The sequence below is a fragment of the Mustela lutreola genome, chromosome 15 (assembly GCF_030435805.1).
Source record: "Mustela lutreola isolate mMusLut2 chromosome 15, mMusLut2.pri, whole genome shotgun sequence".
NCBI classification, from domain to species: Eukaryota; Metazoa; Chordata; class Mammalia; order Carnivora; family Mustelidae; genus Mustela; species Mustela lutreola.
In genome coordinates, this window is record NC_081304.1 from 43,747,657 (window position 1) to 43,768,323 (window position 20,667).

The following is a 20,667-nucleotide window of genomic DNA, read 5'->3' on the forward strand; positions in this document are numbered from 1 at the left end:
AGATCATGACCTGAGCCAAAGGGAGATGTTCAATGACTGAGCCACCCAGGTGCCCTGCTGCCCTATTTCTTTAAAGATGTGAGTTTAGGGGCGCCTGGGTGGCTCAGTGGGTTAAAGCCTCTGTCTTCAGCTCGGGTCATGATCCCAGGGTCCTGGGACCAAACCCCACATCCGGCTCTCTGCTCGGTGGGAAGCCTGCTTCCCCCTCTCTCTCTCTACCTGCCTCTCTGCCTACTATGGCCTCTCTCTCTCTCTGTCCAAAAAAAAAAAAAAAAAAAAAAGTGAGTTTATTCAAAGAGGAAAATGTGATTTTATTCAGGTTTTTTGGCATTTTAAATGATTCGGTGTCCCTGGTTGGGGTTGGGGGGACGGCTTATGATGAACTTGTGCCTGAAATTAAACATCATCTCATTAAACTAGATTAAACCTTCTCCTGATTTCTTATTATAATGAAACACCTGTCTGTATTAGTTAGGATAGACTAAGTTATGCTGCCCTAACAAATTAATCCTAAAATCCAGTGGGTTAACACAAGGGTCTATTTTTCACTTACCTGTGAGCAGGGAGCTCTATTCCACACTGTTACTCAGAATCTCGGGCTGACAGATGCTCTTAACATCTCTCCATAGTGGCCATATCGGTGGAAAAAAGAACCTAAGGAACACTCACCCATTCTGCTTTGCCTTGTCCAGAAGCGACACTGTTAATTCTATCAATAGGCTAGAACTAGTCACATGTACCACCTAATGGCAAAGGGGGCAGGGAAGTGTGAAGAACAGAAGGGTATTCAGTTAATGCTAAATATCTGCCCCAACCCCCAAAAACCCCATCAGTAAGATGCTGTCAATCACATTCCAGTATCTTTACCCCTGTCCCCCCCTGCCCCAGGACAGTGCAGTGTAGGAGAGGAGCATGGACTGTGAGGTCAGTGTGAGGTCAGTGACTCCCAGCTCCACCCCATGCTAATTGTGCTAGTCGGACCAATTTATTTTGTTTCTCTAATCCTCAATTTCCTCATCTATAAAATGAGGATTCCAACACCTACCTTTTAGAGTTGTTGCAATGATAAGAAATTATCTAGGCAAACCCTTTGGCAAAGAGTAGCACTTGCTGATTACGATCGTCAGGAGGACAAGCAAATATGTAGGGCAGCAGTTCTCAGCTCCCAGACTGCAACACTGTAGGACATCTCGAATGATCTCAGGGAGTGTTGTAACAACTTCAAAATGCTTACCAACTACAATCGTAAATTCCCCTGACTAAGTTATCTATAGGTCACTAAGGTAGCATTGGACATCATTCTTGGCAATATACGAGCAAAGTGAAGTTTGTCTTTATTATTCAAACTTTGTTCCTTCTGTAATATCCGCTCCCTTACTCCAGGCCCCAGGCTTTGGATGAGCCCAATATGAATCCCTGCTTAGTCACTCTCTAAGTTGGTGAAGCATTCTGAGCCCTGGTGTCCTCGTCATCAAAGTTGGGACAGTCATGAGTACTTCATAAGGGTTGTTGACAGGATCAAAAAACGCAGGTAAAGTCCTCAGCACTATATAACTAATTTCCCTCTGATTTACTTATTCGTGATCATGCCTGAGCTTCGGAGGAGAGGAGGACAGGAGTGAAAACTTACATGAGTTGTTTCATAAAAATCTCCATGAGATAATGAAAACCCAAGACAAGGCTGGGTTGTCACTTAACTAACAGAGACTAACATGTATTGGGGTGAGAGGATTCTTCTACTCCTAGACATCCAGGATTTAAAAAAAAAATTTTTTTTAAGATTTATTTATTGGGGGTGGGGAGCAAGAGTAGAGGGAAGAGCAGAGGGAGAAGGACAAGCAGACTCCCCACTGAGCGCAGAGTCCAACACGGGGCTCAATCCCACCACCGCGAGATCATGACGAGCCAAAACTAAGAACTGGACACTTAGCTGACTGAGTCACCCAGGTGCCCCCCAAATTTTTTAATTAAGAAAATTACACATAAAAATTCAGAGTTCTGGCTTCTCTTAAAGAATCAGAAGATCTGTCCCCAATGGCACCTATTCACCCTCTTTTAGACATTTGCCCCTGTCCTCACCGCTCCCTATTGTTTAACAACTTGCCTATGTCACTGACCTGCTTGAATCTGTAAGAATTTAACTTTATGACCCCTGGCCAGTAGGTTCGGGTGATGGTGAACAATAACAGGGGTAAAACTGGTCAGCAAAGGAGCTTGTAAGCTATTTTCAGTGATCCAAAAAACCTAACGGCAGTGATTATATTGTTAACCTATTAAAGATTGTCCAGGTTAAGTAAAGCATCAGATTTCTTTGCTTTGAAATTGAATTATATCAACTGGGTAATTGCGTCATCATGAAGGAAGTTCAGATTGGCAAGTAGAGATCACTGATGTTTTATTTATTTTTATTTTTATTTAAGCAGGCTCCATACCTGGTGTGGAGCCCAACACAGGGTTTGAACTCACCACCCTGAGATCAAGACCGAGCTGAGATCAAGGGTTGGATGCTTAACTGAGTGAGCCACCCAGGTGTCCCTGTCACTGATGCTTTGAAAATTGGGAAAGCAAATATTATTACTTAATAAATACTGGTTGGTTGATAGACCAGGTTTTTTGTTTTTTGTTTTTTCAAAAAATGGGGCCCAAGAAAGAGAAAAATGATAATTATAAAAGGTGTCCCTATTGGTAGAAAGGCTGAGAAGATAACAACTGGCTTTGTTTGTCACTTCTCCACTGGTATTTGTAGTCCAAAGTGTCAAAAACAGAATATTATTGTTGGAAATTCAAGTATCTGCTAATAGATAGAGAAGACATTTAAGAAAAGGCTAGAGGGGCTTCTTTTAAATTCTGGAATTTCATGTCCTTTTAAGACAAGTTGTAGGCTGAACTTCTAATTTTATTTATTTTTAAAGATTTTATTTATTTATTTGACAGGGAGAGAGATCACAAGTAGGCAGAGAGGCAGGCAGAGAAAGAGAGGGAAGCAGGCTCCCCACTGAGCAGAGATCCTGATTCCGGGGTCGATGCCAGGACCCTGAGATCATGACCTGAGCCGAAGGCAGAGGCTTAACCCACTGAGCCACCCAGGCACCCCAACTTCTAATTTTTTTTAAAAAGATTTTATTTATTTATTTGACAGACAGAAATCCAAAGTAGGCAGAGAGATGGGGGGAAGCAGGTTCCCTGCTGAGCAGAGAGCCCAACACGGGGCTCGATCCCAGGACCCTGAGATCATGACCTGAGCCGAAGGCAGAGGCTTAACCCACTGAGCCACCCAGGTGCCCCCCAACTTCTAATTTTAAATAAGAGACACCGTTTTGGGTCACTTGGGCGGCTCAGTCAGTTAAGTGTCTGACTTGACTTCAGCTGAGGTCATGAGCCCAGGGTCCTTGGACTCTGCTGGGCATGGAGCCTGCTTAAGATTCTGTCTCTTCCTCTCCCTCTCCATTTGCCCCTCCCCCTTCAAAAAAATAACAATAGACAGAGTTTTTAATAAAGGCTCTGTGGGTTTTTTTACCAAACTAAGGCAAAATGAAAGGCAGTGATCATTTATGACATTACTATGCTCTGTTAAAACTGATGTTCCTTGTCTATGCTAATGTACAAGGTCACTGGAGTTTGTAAGGGTGAAGAAATTCCCTAGTGATGACCCGTAATACTCAAGGATTGCTATATGTCCTAGAACAAAGCTGATTCATAATTCTACTACGTAGGCCAAAGGTATTACATTGTCAGTTTTTCTTGCCAACTCCTTCCAGCATTTAACTAAAGTATTTGGGAATCCTTTGAGAATCACATGAGTTAAATGAAATTTAACGTGAAAATTAATCCTTCTTCCAATGTAGCATCCTCATATTCCAAAGGCCCAAGGGACCTTAAAGGATTTGCTCAAGGTAACACAGCCAAGACCGGAATTCTGGTCTCCTGATTCCAAGTCCAATTAGATAGGTAAGTTTTTCCCATTTCCCCTTCCACTTTAAACTATCCCAACCCCCTCATTGCCAGAGATGTGTGTGTGTTTTTCCAAATAGTCTCCAGGCTTCTCCTTCATCGCCTAAACTTCCAGATTTTCACAATCCTCCTACCTTGTCCTTACACCATTTTCATAGGCTTCCAAAGTCTACTTTAAGAAATCCTGAATGAGGAGAACAGGATCTGGAGGCTTCCCCACACAGTCCTGTTGGGGCCTCCAAGAAAACAGAGAAATCTGAAAATCAGTCTTCAACAGTCTCTCTCTCCATTCCATGCAGAAGTTTCCAAGGAAACAGAGAGAAGCCTCCAGGAGAATGTGTCTGGGTCCCTCTTACACACGAGATTGTTAAGATTTCATACAATCTGCTCATTTCTTCTCTTTGCTTCCATGTCAGTAAGAAGCTTTGAACCACCTGGCTGATAGCAGATCTCTCTCTCTCTCTTGCTGTAGCACATTTATCTCCTGCAATATTAGGCCAAAAATTGTGTTGTTGTTTCTAAGTTAGAGGGTGAGCACAGCAGAGACATCCAAGGTTGTTCTGGCCAGGACGACCTCTCTTCCTAACGCATCCCACCTGCGTGGGGCAGAGAAGCAGAGACTCTCAGAGGAAAAGAATGAAGAAAGAATGGAAGTGGGGAAGGTGGATGATAAATCAGAAGAGCCGAAATTTAAAATGGAGGTAAATGAGGAAAGTACATACAGGCTGATTCATAATCAATAGGGCTGGATCTAGGCAAGGGACTGCTCCAGAGGGGTAAAGACTGCCCCCGAGCAGAACTGCTGGCTAGCCCAGGTCCCCTGCTGTTTTCGTCTCCATCTCTACACAGGCTCACAAAGTCTGCGACTGTGTCACCACACCAGGATGAGATGAGAAAAATAAGAACATATGCTGACTTCTTCACAGTGCTAAATTTATTCTGTTGAAAGGGATGCCTTATATTCTGAGATTACATCCGTCCTTTTTTTTAGTCCTAAACATTTCTTTTATGAGACGACCGTGAAAGTAGATGATGATTGATATTATTTTTGTGCTTCCTTGGCAATTTAGAAATTGATCAATCTGTGTTCGGTTCCCCTTTTTCATTTTGGTATGGCACTAATTCGTGAAAACCAAATTTGTTGTGTTCATCTCCTCCCTAGAAAAATACAGACTCAATGGTAAATGGTGACCAACCTTTTTGGAACCAACTTCCATTAATTAACATAACCTCCCAGGAGAGGCCTTAACAGAATCTTACTTTTCCTTCTTAATAGTGTTCTCCATAAAAATGTTCTGCAAGGATATCAAATTAGTCATAACAACTACTGTTCAGGGCTTAATGAAACACTTTTCATAACCTCTGACAATTTGACAGGAGTGAATTTAATAATAGCAATAAATACAGATGGGACTACATAAATCAAGGAAGTCCTGATCCAAACCTCTCTCTGTGTGAGATGGTATCTCAGCTTGCTCATCTGAAATGAACCAAGAAATCAATTACAATGACAATCATGGCAATAAGAAAAAAAATCAAAACAAAATTCATGCTCTCAGAAAGAACACCTTTGTTCTTTTTACCTACTGCTTACTTCTCCAAGGCTGGAGCTGACAGACTACAGGAACTGTCACAGAGAAGACAATGTTAAGAATGAGGGGTGCGTGACCCCGCTGTGAAGGAGAAAGCAGTATTGCTTCCCCCAGGGTAAGCCTTCTCAGCCATTTACATTAGGTGGCAATACAACGCAGGCACATAGCATTAGCCCAAAACTTCCTAAGTGGAGAGCAGTCTTAAGGCCAGTGGTAGCGGGACACCTTGGTGGCTCAGTCAGTTGAGCGTCTGCATTTGGCCCAGGTCATGATCCCAGGATCCTGGGATCGAGCCCTGCTTTGGGCTTCCTGCTCAGTGGGGAGCCTGCTTCCCCCTCTGCTTGACGTTCCCCCTGCTCGTTCTCTCTCTGACAAGAAAATAAAATCTTTTTTTTAAAATTTGTTTTAAAGATTTTATTTATTTGACAGAGAGAGAGATCACAAGTAGACAGAGAGGTAGGCAGAGAGAGAGGGAGAAGCAGACTCCCCGCTGAGCAGAGAACCCAATGCGGGGCTTGATCCCAAGACCCCAAGATCATGACCTGAGCCAAAGGCAGAGGCCCAACCCACCCAATGGCAGCAGTATTCTCAGTCCTAGGCAACCTTCCAACCTCGCCTCACCTGTCTTCCTCTAAAGTGGAGGCAGATTCTCCTCCACCCTCTGTTCTTGTCTGAACCTCTTCACCTCCAGCACCTCCCAACACCTCCCATCTAAGGAGGAGTTTGCCCAGGATGGGCTTATGACACACGCCACTACTCCCATCTGCTTCTGGGAAATCGCTGGCCCCAGCCCAGAGTACTTACAGAGCCGTGTCTCTTTGAGGACCTTCATCCTTCATGCACAGCTAAAAGCAAACACAAGGGCAGTGAGTTTGCCTCCTTTTCTGAGGCTGTAGATAAACATTTTGAAGGCACCAAAGTGGCTCAAGGGATAGGAAACCTAAATGGCTGTTAATCTCCTACCGAGAAAAATACTCATCCATACAGAGATGGCTAGAAATACAGACACCTCTGCACGGGTGCAGGTCTTACGTCTTTGGCCATATTAATTATCTCTATTGAACCTACAGAGATGTAATTCTTAAAATGCTTCTAGGAGTCTTAGGTAGTTGAATTTTTTTTTTTTTTACTCTCCTTTTCTTTCTTCCTTCTCCCCCCCCCCACCCCGGAAAAAAAAAATTGCTTTGGATTGGCACCAGGGGGTGGGTGAATTTCTTCTTGGGAGACATTGTTGTCCCTTGTTCTGAATCACAGGCAGTTACCATATGTTTCAAGAAGCCTGCATCTTGCTGCGTAACTGACAAGCCTAGACTGTACTGGGCTTTTCTTACAGGCTTCCTGCTGCATTTGCCTCCCTTTGGCACTGAAATAACTGGTGGAGCCAAATGCATGGCATTAACCTATACACACACATTCGTTGTACCAAGCGAACCAACAAGGTGAACCATGCAACAATTCAAGCTCCAACCCTCCGGTCGCAGGGCCTGTGGCTGCCCTTGTAAGTTGAGCAGCAAGGGCCATTTTTTTCAAGCAGATCTCTGAACCCACAGCAGATGTTTCTCTGTATATTTATTTATTGTACCGAAGGTACTATAGCAACAATAAAGGAGAATTTAAAGGGAAGAAAAATCAGCCCCCAACCCCCTGCAGCTATTTTCACCCAGGGTTTGTCCCGATGACTTTCCATTCTTTGTTAAAGCTGTACTCAGAGTATTTGTACAAGTTTTACTTTTTTGAGCAGCTTCCATTTTAGACCTTTAGAGGAAACAGAGTGTCCAAGTATGGTTCCCAACTCCCTAGTCACTTAGACAGCTGATTCTCTGCCTGTATTTAGATAACTAGTTACCCACATAGCTTAGAATACTTAGATACCTTCATTATTCTTTTTCTTCTAGCAATGAGTCCAAAGCACAGCGTCAGAAAGACCACAATACACGCAGCAATAATGGGTTCTATTGGCATAGTCACAGTTCTATCTGTTGGAAAGGCAAACATAAGGAACAAGAGATAACATTTATATGAATCTAGTTCACATATTTCTACTATGTCCCCACCATGGTGCCTTATACTTAACATAGACCATCCTCTTAATTAAAGCCTTCAAACAACCCAAGAAGGTAGGTATTGGTCCCTCATTTTATGGGTGACGAACCGCTGACCCAAAGTCACAAGCTAGTAACTAGCAGGGATAGGCTTTAGATCCATTACTTTGGAGAAGGATAATTTATTGTAATGGGAATAACTCCCCTAAAGCAGGTAATCAGACCGTTTTGTGAATTCCTCATCCAAATTTTTGGCCACACAGAAGGTAGAAATAGGCTCATATCAGTGGTTTTTCCTGCACTTTAAAAAGCCCCAAAGATATTTACAGGCATCTCCACAGGAGACAAAAGAGGGAAGAAGGACTTAAAAGCAAGAAGAGAAAGATTGAGGGGTGTTCGGCTGGCTCAGTCGGTAGAGCGTGCAACTCCCGATCTCAGGGTTGTGAACTCAAGACCCACGTTGGGTATGGAGACTTTAAAAAATAAGATATTTTTTCTTTTTTAAAGACTTCATTTATTTTTCTGACACAGAGAGAGGCAGCAAGAGAAGGGACAAACTGGAGGAGAGAGAGAGGGAGAAGCAGGCTTCCTGCCAAGAAGGGAGCCCGACACGGGACTCGATCCCAAGACCCCGGGATAATTACCTGAGTCGAAGGCACACGCTTAAACACTGAGCCACCCAGGTGCCCCTAAAAGTAAAATCTTAAAAAAAAAAAGGAAGAGAAAAGTGAAAGAGCCTGCTGGACTGAGGGGAGAGAGGCCTGTGGGCCCGAGAAGAAGCGTTGTGGTAATACCCCAAGCAGGGGACAAAACGTTATATAAGGGGGCTGTGTGTGCCCCGAGGGAAGTAGGACTCTAAGCTCCAGCCTTCCCAAATTTGGCAAAGATGTTCATACCTTTCTAAACAACATGGAAGAACAGAGTCTACTTCTAACTTGGGCTAGAAAGAGATCGGCAGCAATCATGTCAGCTAGAAATGAAAACCCACCCCCTCGTTTTCTGAACACCAGGGAAACCTAGAGCTATTTGGTTCATCAGGCACTGTGGGCGCAGTTCCCAAAAGCCTATGAAAATATTTGAGACCTGGAAAAAAATTGACTCCAGGGCGCCTGGGTGGCTCAGTCGGTTAAGCATCCAACTCTTACTTTCGGCTCAGGTCTTGATCTCCCTGTCGGGGGATCGAGCCCCATATCGGACTCCTGGCTCAGGGCAGAGTCGGCTTCAGATTCTTTCTCCCACCCCCTCTTCCCCTCACGGCTCACACTCTCTCTTTCAAATAAATAAATAAAATCTTAAAATATATATGTATATAGCTTCTAAAATATGAAAATAAAGTGGCAAAATTACCCCAAATTAATAAATGTTTAAACATCTATAAAACATAACTTTGTGTCAACTATAACCCAACTGTTTAATAATAATAATAATTAAACCTTAAGAACCAAATTAATATCCTATTTATAATAAGACTAAAAATGTATGCAAGTTACAAACAAACTTTCAAAACTTTTACAGCAAAAAAGTATACTTAATGTGCTTCATTTTAATATATTTGCTATGATATGGGATGAAACTTTCAAGAGTGCTTAATTCGGATCAACAAAGATATTTAAATGACCCAGTCTAAGCCCCTGGATTCACCCTAGGAGGGGGAAGGGCTCCAATCTTGGCCAAGATATTATTTTAGGAATTTATAGGAAATTAAAAGTGTGTTATTTATCATACAATTGAGTTTGTCGATTGAGTGTAGTCAAAACATTTTTATTGAACAACTACTGGTGCAGTAGGTTGTGCTCAGCCTGCAAAAGATAGGCCATTATGGAAGGCTCCTGCCTTCAAGGAGCTCACATTCTAGTTGCCAACAAACAAAAACAACAGATACTAAACAAACAAACAAACAAAACTACATTAAACAAACAAAAACTACAGATTGAGATCAGTGTTATAAAGGACACGGGTTCACATGACAGTACACAAGGGGCAAAAGATGGGAAGGAGGGTAAGAGAAGAGTTTAAATAAATCTCACTTCAAAGCCCAAGTCCTCTATTCCTCAATATTAAAAAATAGGGTTTATCCCCCCCATACCTGTAGGACACAATAACCACTTACCTTTTACTTGCTTTCCTCTTTATTACGTATCCAGTTCCTGCTCAGGGTAATTTGGGGGAGTACGTAGATTAAGTATCCTTTCCTCTCACTCTCTTTTAGCTGTTACTAAAAATTTTTCTCATGAGGGTGTGAGTTGCACCAACACTCTGGAGAAATTCTCCTCCGTGGGCCTCTTGTTAGCTCGCCCTGAGAGACACCAAATGGCCCTCACCTTCTTAGGGACCCCTTCCACTTTCAGTGTCAAGGAACAATTGGGAAAGGAAATCAAAAATCATCCACAGACCTGAATATTCTTACCAAGCTGAATAAAATGAAGACACTCCTGGCAGCTTTCACTCCATAAACAAGCTGAAAACTGCCTGACCCACTGGCTCACTTCAGATTCCAAGTGAACTTGGAACTTACACTTTGGCAAGTGTAAGTCTAAGGCCGCTGCATTCACCCTCAGAAGGGGAGGGGCTGCAATCCTGGCTAAGATAGTATTTTAGGAATTTATTGGAAGTAAGAAGTGTACTGCAGCTCTCCTGCTGTCCTGTTTTACTCTCTTGGTATTTTTTCCCTTCCATATTTATTAGGGCAAGATAATCCCAACACACAGGCAATACTCTTGTGCCCAAGATCCATGCTTTCACTCCAGCTTCCACGGCCTCATTTAGAAGCCACTCTACTGAACAACAAAGCCTGCCCAGGCTCACCACAAGCATATTTAGCCTGAGCCCCAGCAGCAGAGCACTTAATGCTTTGAAGATAGCCCACAGCCAAGGAAATAATAGAGCGGGAAGAAATCAGAAAAACAAGTTGGTTTGGAAGAGCTCCATCCAAAACCCCACCCATCCAAGAGCCAAGTTGCCAAGCTAGCATCCTGCTTGCCACATGAGTCATATGTTTTTGTTGTTGCTGTTGTTGTGGGTTTTGGGGTTTGTTGTTGTTGTTTTTTTTTTTTTAATGGCACAGAGATCTTGTGATTCCTTCTTAACCAAGAGAGATGATATAATTCCCTAATCTCCGTGCATAATTTTCACAATTGGTTAGAATGCCGTGGCTGGAGGTGCCTGCCAGCCGTGCTTTGGAGGGGGAGGTGAATAGGCAGGCTTCAATAAGGGACCTCCTCCTCCACTGCTAGATCCCATGAGTACTTGGGTTATTTGTGGCTTTGGTTTTGAAAGCAAGCAGCCCCTGGGCATACTGTCACCACTCTGCAGGACAAATTACTGGACAGGCCAGTAATCACAGTCATGGGCATTCGGCTGGGTCAGTGTTCCCGACCTCCCCTTGAGAGGGAGGAAATAAGCCTGGTGCTCACATCGTCCAACACTTCTGGCAGGGGTTCAATTGGCTTCCCAGGAACTAGCAAGAAAAGCAATGTGTGGGCACGGGGAAGCAAATGACAAAGTGAAAAATGTTCTAACAAGAAATAAGTACCTCAGCTTGTTTGGCTGCTCTTAGCATATTGGCCTCAGACCAGGAGATGTGTATGTGAGCATTTCCGGCATCTGCAACTCCAGGTATCTTGTCTTTCTCTTTTTCTTTTTCTTTTTTTTTTCAGAAAAACTAAATTTTATTTCAATGATGCACATTGTCCAATTAGAAGGAGAAGGGAGTCATTACATGTATCCAAACTAAGGCTTTGTAACCAGAAAATTAACTTGGCTTGCCCGAGTTTGCAGATCACATAAACTGGTATGTTTCTCAACTTCATAATTACAGTTTTAACATGAAAGCAAACTTTAAAGATTTTTTTACTGTGTTTTTGTCTGTATATTCAGCAACTAAAATTGACAATTAAGGGTCTTAATAAATGGTTGTTTCAAATCAAGAGAGATGTTATCTAAGAAAACTTAACTATGCTAACCAAACTTTCGGAATTTGTATCAAAAAGGAAGTTATTTTTGGGGCGCCTGGGTGGCTCAGTGGGTTGAAGCCTCTGCCTTCAGCTCTGGTCATGATCCCAGGGTCCTGGGATCGAGCCCCGCATCGGGCTCTCTGCTCAGCGGGGAGCCTGCTTCCTCCTCTCTCTCTGCCTGCCTCTCGGCCTGCTTGTGATCTCTGCCTGTCAAATAAATAAAATCTTTTTTTTTTTTTAAAAAAAGGAAGTTATTTTTGAACTTAGATCATAGCAGCAAGGAATGAGTGACAAGCTTGATGGCTGCCAGTTTTCAGCTTAGACTGTGGCTCTCTTTACCCTGCTACCAAGATGGTCCTTCCCATTCCAGTTATCACAACTGTGTTCTTGACAATTTCTTTTTCTGCTGCTCACCCCAAGGTAAGTTTTTTTTTTAGATTTTATTTCTTTATTTGACAGGGAGAGAGAGATCACAAGTAGGCAAAGAGGCAGGCAGAGAGAGAGGAGGAAGCAGGCTCCCTTCTGAGCAGGGAGCCCAAAGCGGGGCTCGATCCCAGGACCCTGAGATCACAACCTGAGCCAAAGGCAGAGGCTTAACCCACTGAGCCATCCAGGCTCCCCTCGAGGTCAATTTTTGCCCCAATCACCTATGTTAAGTAGAGGTGTGGGAACACTGGTCTGCGTTCCATTCGCTCTCTGACCTGGTTTCTTTCTACTGTCTTCCTCATTTTCTCGGCTCAGGTCCCCTTTCTCTTTTTGTATGAATGAGAAGTATGAGGAGGGAAGAACACTTGGAACTTCATTTGTTCCCTGTTTTTTATTTCAGGGGTGAAAAATCTGGGTAGGTGAGGCATGAAGCCAAGAGAAAGACCTTTTTACACCATCTTCCCCCTCCCTCACTGCTGCTTAGCCTATAGATCACAATTTCAAAGTCAGGAGAGATTTTAAAGATTCATTTCCTTATCTATCATTCTTTCTATTTGTGTTTCTGACTTCTCTTTTAGTTTATCATTAGGCTATAAACTCCAAAGTCCAGTTCCTACGAACCTTGTTGCCTAAGAGAATTCAGGAAAGGTACTCCTCCCTAAAAGCCAACCAGAATTGTCTTCCACCACTTGGTTCTAAAAAAGACCTTTGCCCAAAAAGCATTGCTGTATATGGAATGGGTATCCTAAACGGAAGAACTGGAGTCCTTAGTGGAAATTCCTTGGATAGGGATGACTCTCCAAAAAAAATCATGGCTACTAATCATAATTGTCATCATGATCTGTTGCCACAAAAATATTTATGAAAACCTATTCTGACTTTTTGCCTACTCTACTTGAAAAGAGAATTACCTTTGACAATGAGGTGGAAGTCCTTGGTCTCCATTCGCACAGATGAATTTGCAACACAGCTGTAGGTTCCATTGTCAGATTTCTTGACTTTGGTGATTGACAGTTGGAGAGACTCACTTGTCTGATGGACTTGGTAATTTTTCTCTAAAATCAGGATGTTACTGTTTTTGTACCACATCATTTGAGCCTGGGGGTTGGATTTCACGCTGCAAACCAGCCTCACATCACTGCCTTCCTCCGCTGTTTGGAAGTCATCTCCACTTAGAATAGGAGGAACTGCAAGACTCAAGCAGGTGGGTTGAATTAACAGATAAGCAGTAGTTGACTGTCAGTGTTCAAGATCTTCCTTCAGTCTCTCTCATGTAGTCGTTCATTCATTTGACAAAGATTTATTGAGTACCTACTTTGTGCCAAGCACTGGACTAGGAACCAGGGATACAATGGTAAATGACATATATCCAGTTCCAAACCTCATAGAACTTCTATGTGGTAGAGAAGATGAACCATGGAAAAACGTCTATAATAATGAATCTGGGGCGCCTGGATCAGCCATTTAACTGACCGACTCTTGGTTTCGGCTCAGGTCATGATTTCATGGGTCATAGGATCAAACCCCGTATCAGACTCTCTGCTCAGGAAGGAGTCAGCTTGAAGATTCTCTCCCTCTGCCCCTCCCCCCACTTGCACACACAAATTTTCTCTCTCTCTCTCAAATAAATAAATCTTTTTTAAAAAACAATGAGGGGTGCCTGGGTGGCTCAGTCAGTTAAGTGTCTGCCTTCCACTCAGTTTATGATCCCAGGGTCCTGGGTTCAAGCCCCGCATCTGGCTCCCTGCCTGACAGCCAATCTCCATCTCCTTCTCCCTCTGCCTCTCCCCCTGCTTATGCTCTCTCTCTCTTAAATAAATTAATAAAATCTTTTAAAATAATTAATTATAAGTCTTTGCTCTCTGACCTTGAGAAAGTTACTGAACTGCTAAGTACCTGCTCAATTTCCTCATCTAAAAAGTGGGCTAATACCTCTATCTGCTGTAAAGATTCAATGAGGTAATGCCTGTAAAAAATTTACCACAGTGCTGGTCATATTATTGTGGTGCTGGTGTTGGTGGCCGCGGCAGCCACGGTGGTTTTGAGGTTTCCTTACCTCCTCTATTTTTGCATTTTATCTAACCAAATTTGCCCTGGCCACATTTAACCAATGCATACTTGCATTTCCTCAGTGATCCTCTAAAAATAATGTCCTCCTCCTGGAAGGTGCTCCAATCATGGCAACTTTGACATCTATGGAAGCTGTGACCTTCTGAGTCTCTCTCATCCCTCTGTGTGAGCAAGTCCTTACTCCCTCCATGATAAGGGCAGGCACAGAGATAGAGATTTTGAACACGTTTCTCATTGCCAAATAATTCCAGCCCTCTTCCCCACCGGGGTGTTCCAACATCTAGGAGGAGAAATGGTTGAGCTGACTCTTTTTCTCCTCTCTGCCCGTTGCATTTTCTGGGTGAGGTGCGGAAGAGCAGTAAAATGCTTAAAAAATGGGCAGTAGGAAAGAGAGGTGGAGAAGAGGAAAAAAGGAGCTTGGATACACACTGAATAATTAGACCCTGAGTAGGCTGTGCTATTAATAACATTTTCAGAAGAATGACATTTTGTTGCTCTTTGGAATGAGCTTGAAATTCTGTATCCATATCCAACAGCATGTTAGATGGTATTCAGAGATGTAAGAAGCTGCTGAAATAGATAACAGAATTACCAAATGTACTATAGGGCCTGTGGACATGTCCTATTAGTTGTTCCTTTTTATTTAACTATTTACAGAGTTAATTTTGAAGACTGTCAGCAATACGTGGGTATTCCCTTTTATAAAATTAGCACATTTCTGATAAAGTTAAGATCCTCCTTGACTCCATCTTGTTCATTTCCTGGCTCCCCAAAGAGGCCCACTGCTGTAAGTTTCATGTAAATCTATACAGCTGTTGTTTTTTAAAAACAAACAAACAAACAAACAAACAAGGTTTTTTATACATATACTGTACCGATAGGAAATACATCATATTGTTTTAGGAGGCTTATATAACAGACTCTATTCACTCGATAGCTTGCATGTTTTTGAGATATATATACAATGAACCACAGAGATCTAGCTCATTGTTTTAGAGTGCTATCATGTGATATAGGACTCTTTGATCATTTTACTTGATGGGGATTCTTTTCTTTCTTTTTTCCCTTCTGCCTCTTCCTTTTTTTTTTTTTTTTAATTTTTATTTTTTTAGAAAGAGAGAGAGTGGGAATGTAGAGGGTAGAATCTTAAGCAGGCTCCACACCCAGCACAGAGCCCCACAGGGGGTTCCATGCAGGGCTCATTGCGAGGGCTCAATCTCATAGCCCTGAGATCATGACCTGAGCCAAAATCAAGACTCAGTCACTTAACCAACTGAGCCACCCATACGCCCCTAGCCAAACCAATTTTCAAAAGGCAAATAACCCAATAGAAAAATGGGTAAAGGACATGAGCAGGCATTTCACACAAAAGAAACATGAACAGCCAGTACACCTATGAAAGGGTGGACACCCTCATTCTTAATTAAGAAAATGAAAGTAAAATTCCAAATCAGGCTGGCAAATTCTTGGAGTTGGAGGATACTCAGTGCTCACGAGGGCATGGGGAGACGAGCACCCTCACGCACTGTTGTGGGAGCATAAATAGGGCAATGAGGCAACACCAAGCTCATGTGAAAATGCACACACAACTCTTCAGTCCCAGGTTTCAAGTACCACTTAACACAGTGCAGACAACAGCGATTGGCTAGCGGTCTCTTCCCTCTCACTCACAAGTGACATTCAGCACCACTGAAACGGACACCGACTGGTCCTTCTGTAGCTTGCAGGTAAAGGTGACTCCATTGTCGTTTTCAGTGATGGAAGAAACACAGACCATACTGGAGTTGATTTTGTTTCCAGATTTCAAATCCACTGTCCCCTCTTCTCGGTACCAGAGAAGTTCTTCCTCTCTGGTGTGGTTATGAACAGCACATTTCAGAGATTCTTGGGAGCCAGGCTCAGTGTCCAGGATATAGTTCTCAGTGCTATTATTCACAGTTAAAACAGAAGCTGGGAGGGCAGGAAGAAAGTATTAACCTAAAGTGAATGATCAAAACGACTAAATGGGGGATTGGTTAAACAAATCATGTTACACCCGTACAATGAGATATTTTGTGATAATTAAAAATAGTCCTATTGATCTATGTGGTTTTACAAGGGGAAAAGCTCTGTAATGTATCATTAACTAAAAGAAGTTATGTTAAAAGTAAATGTTAAAATGATGGTTACCAGATTTTGCTCCACATTGGAATCACCTGGGGATCTTTAAAAACACATGGTTGGCTCCCACCCCCAGACATTCTGATTAACTGATATGAGAGCAATCTGGGTATTGCATTTGCAAAATGCCTTCAGGCAATTCTAATGCGCAGTGAAGTTTGAGAACTACTATGCACAGAATTACCCCATTTACACACACACATGCATGGATGTACATACACATGCATTTAAGAGGAAAAGTCTTGGAAAAAAATTCAGTGTGTACACTGAACAGGATTGGTAAAAATAGAGAAAAAAGTAGAGAAGTGCTTTCTAGACATTAATTGTTTACTTCAAGGGGTTGAAAGTGGCAAAGGAAGGATGTGAGAGTGAGGAAATACAAATGAAAAAGATTGATAGTAACATTGAAAAATATTGGGACGCCTGGGTGGCTCAGTTGGTTAAGCAGCTGCCTTCGGCTCAGGTCATGATCCCAACGTCCTGGGATCGAGTCCCACATCGGGCTCCTTGCTCCACAGGGAGCCTGCTTCTCCCTCTGACTCTGCCTTCCACTCTGTCTGCCTATGCTCGCTCTCGCTCGCTCTCTCTCTGACAAATAAATAAATAAAATCTTTAAAAAAAAAATACTTAGGACACCACATTAGGTGAATAGGCAGAATGTAAATTTCATCTCTAGTAATTACTATGAGTGTATAAAAATTGAATATGCAACTGAATACGGGCAAAAGCTGATTTGAAAAGGTTTCTGATTAGGTAATGGGATTGTGGAAAATTTAGTCTTGCATTTCTGATGTTTGAATGTTATTTTGGCAGTGTAGTAAAATAATTGATGTTTAAACAGCTGTGGTCTGTAGCACAATCGAGTTGTTGTGCGAAGGATTATCAGGATATATAGCAGCTGGTTTCCATCTCTGATTTTCAGAAATCCATTCACTGTAACATACTGGAATTTCAATTACTTCCCTAGTTCAAAAGCAAGTAACAAAAGCTAAAATTGACTTTAACTGCACACACTTGCCCCTGACATGACATTTGTTAATATAGTCTGTAATCATATGAATTTTTCCTTTAAAATGCATAAACTACTGGTGAAAATGATGTGATTGCTGCCCAGTATTTTTTAAAAATCTGGAAGAATACATATCAAAATGTTGTTGAGTGGTTATCTCTGGATGATGGGATTTAGTTTTCTTCTTTTTTCTTTAAAGATTTTATTTATTTATTTGACAGAGACACAGTGAGAGAGAGAACACAAGCAAGAGGTGTGGAAGAGGGAGAAGCAGGCTTCCTGCTGAGCAGGGAGGCCACCAGGGGGCTTGATCCCAGGATCATGACCCAAGCTGAAGGCAGACACGTAATGACTGAACCATCCAGGGGCCTCTATTCTTTTTTTTTAATTAAAATTTTTATTTATTTGATGGGGCGCCTGGGTGGCTCAGTGGGTTAAGGCCTCTGCCTTCGGCTTGGGTAATGATCCCAGGGTCCTGGGATCGAGCCCCACATAGGACGCTCTGCTCAGCAGGGAACCTGCTTCCCCTTCTCTCTCTGCCTGCCTCTCTGGCTACTTGTGACCTCTATCTGTCAAATAAATAAATAAATAAATCTTTAAAAAAAATTTTTATTTATTAGAGAGAGAGAGAGACAGAGGGGTAGACAGAGAGAGAGACAGAGAGAGCACACACACATGTGAAATAAAATAAAAAACATGCACATGACAGAGGGAGACAGAATCCCAAGCAGTTTCAGTATATGTGCTGCCGAAGCAAGCACCAGAATCCCAAGCAGACTCCCCGCTGAACTTCAGCCTGAGCCTGACACAGGCCGATCCCATGGAATCAAGAGTCAGACGCTCAACTGACTGAGCCACCCACGTATGCCTTCTTTATCCTTTTATATATTTCCTATTTTTTTCTACAAAGACTGTGTATTACTTTTAAAATTGGTGTTTGGCGGGGGAGGGGATCTACTTCCAGGTTGGGGTAGAGAACAAATGCAGAAAAGATTTTCTTGTGAGTGGTTATGCTTACCTAAACAGCAGAGTGTATTTTGGATGTCATTAGTAATGAAATGCATTAAAACGTAGAAAAATAACAGCTGTGGCTCTGGAGAGAATAGAATATTTACTCTGTTTTATAATATCAGAACCATAAAAATGTTTTTCCATTTAATGTCTTATCATGTGGTCTGACTCCTCTACTCTGAGCCATACTGGCTGTGTATTTGGTGATTTGGATTTTCCCAGTGCCTGCTGATCAGGTTTTAATTGGCAATATTTATTTACAAAGAGACCAAAGGAATATTAACTTACTTGTAACCTCACATGGCAGAAACAAAATCACTAAGAGAAGAAATCTGCATGTTCTCATGAGGCCACTGACGTTCCACACCATCTTTAACAAATTTACGTCTGATCTGCTGGGGGAGAAAGAGTGTAGTTGGTTCTGTACTTTGGTCTATACTGACTTTATGAACCTTCCTCTTGTCTATTATGCATTTAAAATAAAATCCCAGATGAGTCATCCCAGCTGTACTCTTTCTAGTTTTTAATTAAACAATCCTGTTCTGATTACTGAGTTCAAAGTACTTTTAGTATTAGGGATTTTTTTTTTTTTAAGGCAAGAAAAGAAAACCACAAGGAAATACTATAGGGCAGCCCTGGCAAAGGCAGAACCAGACTTCCTTGGAGAAATTGGTAGGATGTCATTTTAACAGAAAGAGAGAAGAAATTTTGTTCATTCACAGACAGTCCCTACTGAGCTGCAGTAATTCTGATTCTGAAAGCCTCTTTTGGACCAGTGTTGTAAAAGTTGCTCTCTGCTACAGAGAGTTTTTGAGACTGCTCCAAATCCCATAGACTCAGATGGTTTGTACCTTAGAAAAGACTCAGCTGCCACATGGTCTGTAGTCTGAATCACATCAATCTCTCCGCTTTCCCCCATCCCACTACCATCATCCCCCTTGGAATACACGTTCCATTTAACCCAGTATAGACTAAAAATAATAGATAATAAAGTCCTCCATTTTTTTTCTTTCTATGCTTTTGCTGCCACGAGCCCTCTCCCTAGATACTTTCCACTTCATCTGGGAAAAACGGATGTATGACTTCCTTTCAAGACTACCACTATGAATATGGTAGAAACACATGTTGAGTGGTTTCTATGCAACAGGCACTGTGCTGAACAGCCTACAGACATTATTTCAATTTCAGTGAAGTCCCTAACAGCCCTCTTGAGATTACTGCTAAAGGTTTGGAAGGACTATATAATTTGCTCAACATCCTGAACACAGGAAATGTCCGGGCTAGGATTTGAACCCTGGACTTCCAAGGCCAGGGTTCTTAAGTATTCTACTGGGTACACTGATATTCTCCTCCTTTAAGAAGCTGCCATTAATCCCTTCTGAGCCTTGGCCTCTCCATAAACATTAGCGACCTGAAGTTTTGTCCCCCTAATACAAATATTAACCTTTAAGAGATGGAATATAATTCAAATATTAACCTGCCTAGGACTTCTGTAGGCAGGCTCTGCTCCTCCCCATCCCAGGCCTGTCCTGACAGGAGCAAGCTTCATTCTTGTCAGACTCACCTCTTCTGACTGGCAACGCTATGTCAATATTTCAATAAGATACCATTAGTAATAACATCAATACTTTTGGGATGCCTGGGTTGTGCAGTTGGTTAAGCATCTGCCTTCAGCTCAAGTCATGATCTCAGGGTCCTGGGATCGAGTCCCGCATCAGGATCCCTGCTCAGGCAGGGAGCCTGCTTTTCCCTCTCCTCCCCACTTATGCTCTCTCTTTGTCTCTGTCTCTTTCTTTCAAATAAATAAAATATTTTTTTAAATCAATTCTTTTGTAATTTTAAAACCTTGCCAATAAAGATTTTTATCATAATACTTTAATGTGATGATTTCAGAATTTGGTCATTAATAGCCTTTTCCCAAGCACTGTCCACTGTAGGTGCCTAATAAGATCTGAGAGTGTGGGCTCATTAGCAGACCATACCCGACCTATTAATTAAGGAGGAGGATTAATTTCTTCCCTTCTCTTCCACCATACCAGACAACATCCTTTCAAGATGAATTTCCCTTTCTTATTTTTAATTTTCACAACTTTCTATACAAGACAAAGATTTACTGCTTACCTGCTGAGCTCTGAAAAGCTGACTTCCTTGACCAACTGTTCCTTCATCTGGAACCCTGAATCCTTTCCCTGTTACCATCTTTATACTACTTGAATTTAAACACTTTATGACAGTAGGGTCAAGTCAGCAAAATAAATTGGGTTCAAAGTCTGTTTCTTTTTATGGATTCTTAGAGAAGACACTAACTAGGAAAGACATCTTCAGATCTAAGTTTTCATATGTCCCTAAATTACTAGGTGAGGCCAGAGATTACTAACAGGGATATAATCATACCAGGAAAACCTGACCTTGTGCAAAAGTGTGTAGCACATTTCACTGAACATTGCCATTTT

General features: G+C 42.1%; 1 protein-coding gene across 2 annotated transcripts; it reads right to left on the reverse strand.

Moving 5' to 3' along the window:
- Nucleotides 1–5,314: 5,314 nt before the first annotated feature.
- Nucleotides 5,315–20,424, reverse strand: TMIGD1 (transmembrane and immunoglobulin domain containing 1). Of its 2 annotated transcripts, none has more exons than XM_059149835.1 (7): nucleotides 20,336–20,424; nucleotides 18,503–18,609; nucleotides 15,706–15,984; nucleotides 12,876–13,151; nucleotides 7,416–7,519; nucleotides 6,348–6,388; nucleotides 5,315–5,431 (listed from the first exon to the last, which is right to left on the reverse strand). In XM_059149835.1, exons 1-7 carry the CDS (start codon nucleotides 20,380–20,382, stop codon nucleotides 5,428–5,430), a joined length of 858 nt encoding a protein of 285 aa, XP_059005818.1. In that variant the 5' UTR covers nucleotides 20,383–20,424; the 3' UTR covers nucleotides 5,315–5,427. The 2 variants fall into 2 exon arrangements, with proteins under 2 accessions (XP_059005818.1, XP_059005820.1); XM_059149837.1 differs by having other exon boundaries at nucleotides 18,503–18,606; nucleotides 20,336–20,413.
- Between the last annotated feature and the right edge of the window lie 243 nt (nucleotides 20,425–20,667).

Bases quoted from the DNA above. Each gene is read 5' to 3' on its own strand.
- TMIGD1 (XM_059149835.1), bottom strand. From the start codon at position 20,382: ATGAAGGAACAGTTGGTCAAGGAAGTCAGCTTTTCAGAGCTCAGCAG. The intron at 15,985-18,502 runs GTAAGTTAATAT...CTGCCCTCCCAG, and splicing joins TCTGCCATGTGAGGTTACAA to CTTCTGTTTTAACTGTGAAT. The intron at 7,520-12,875 runs GTAATTCTCTTT...CCTTTCCAACAG, and splicing joins CTTCCACCTCATTGTCAAAG to ATAGAACTGTGACTATGCCA.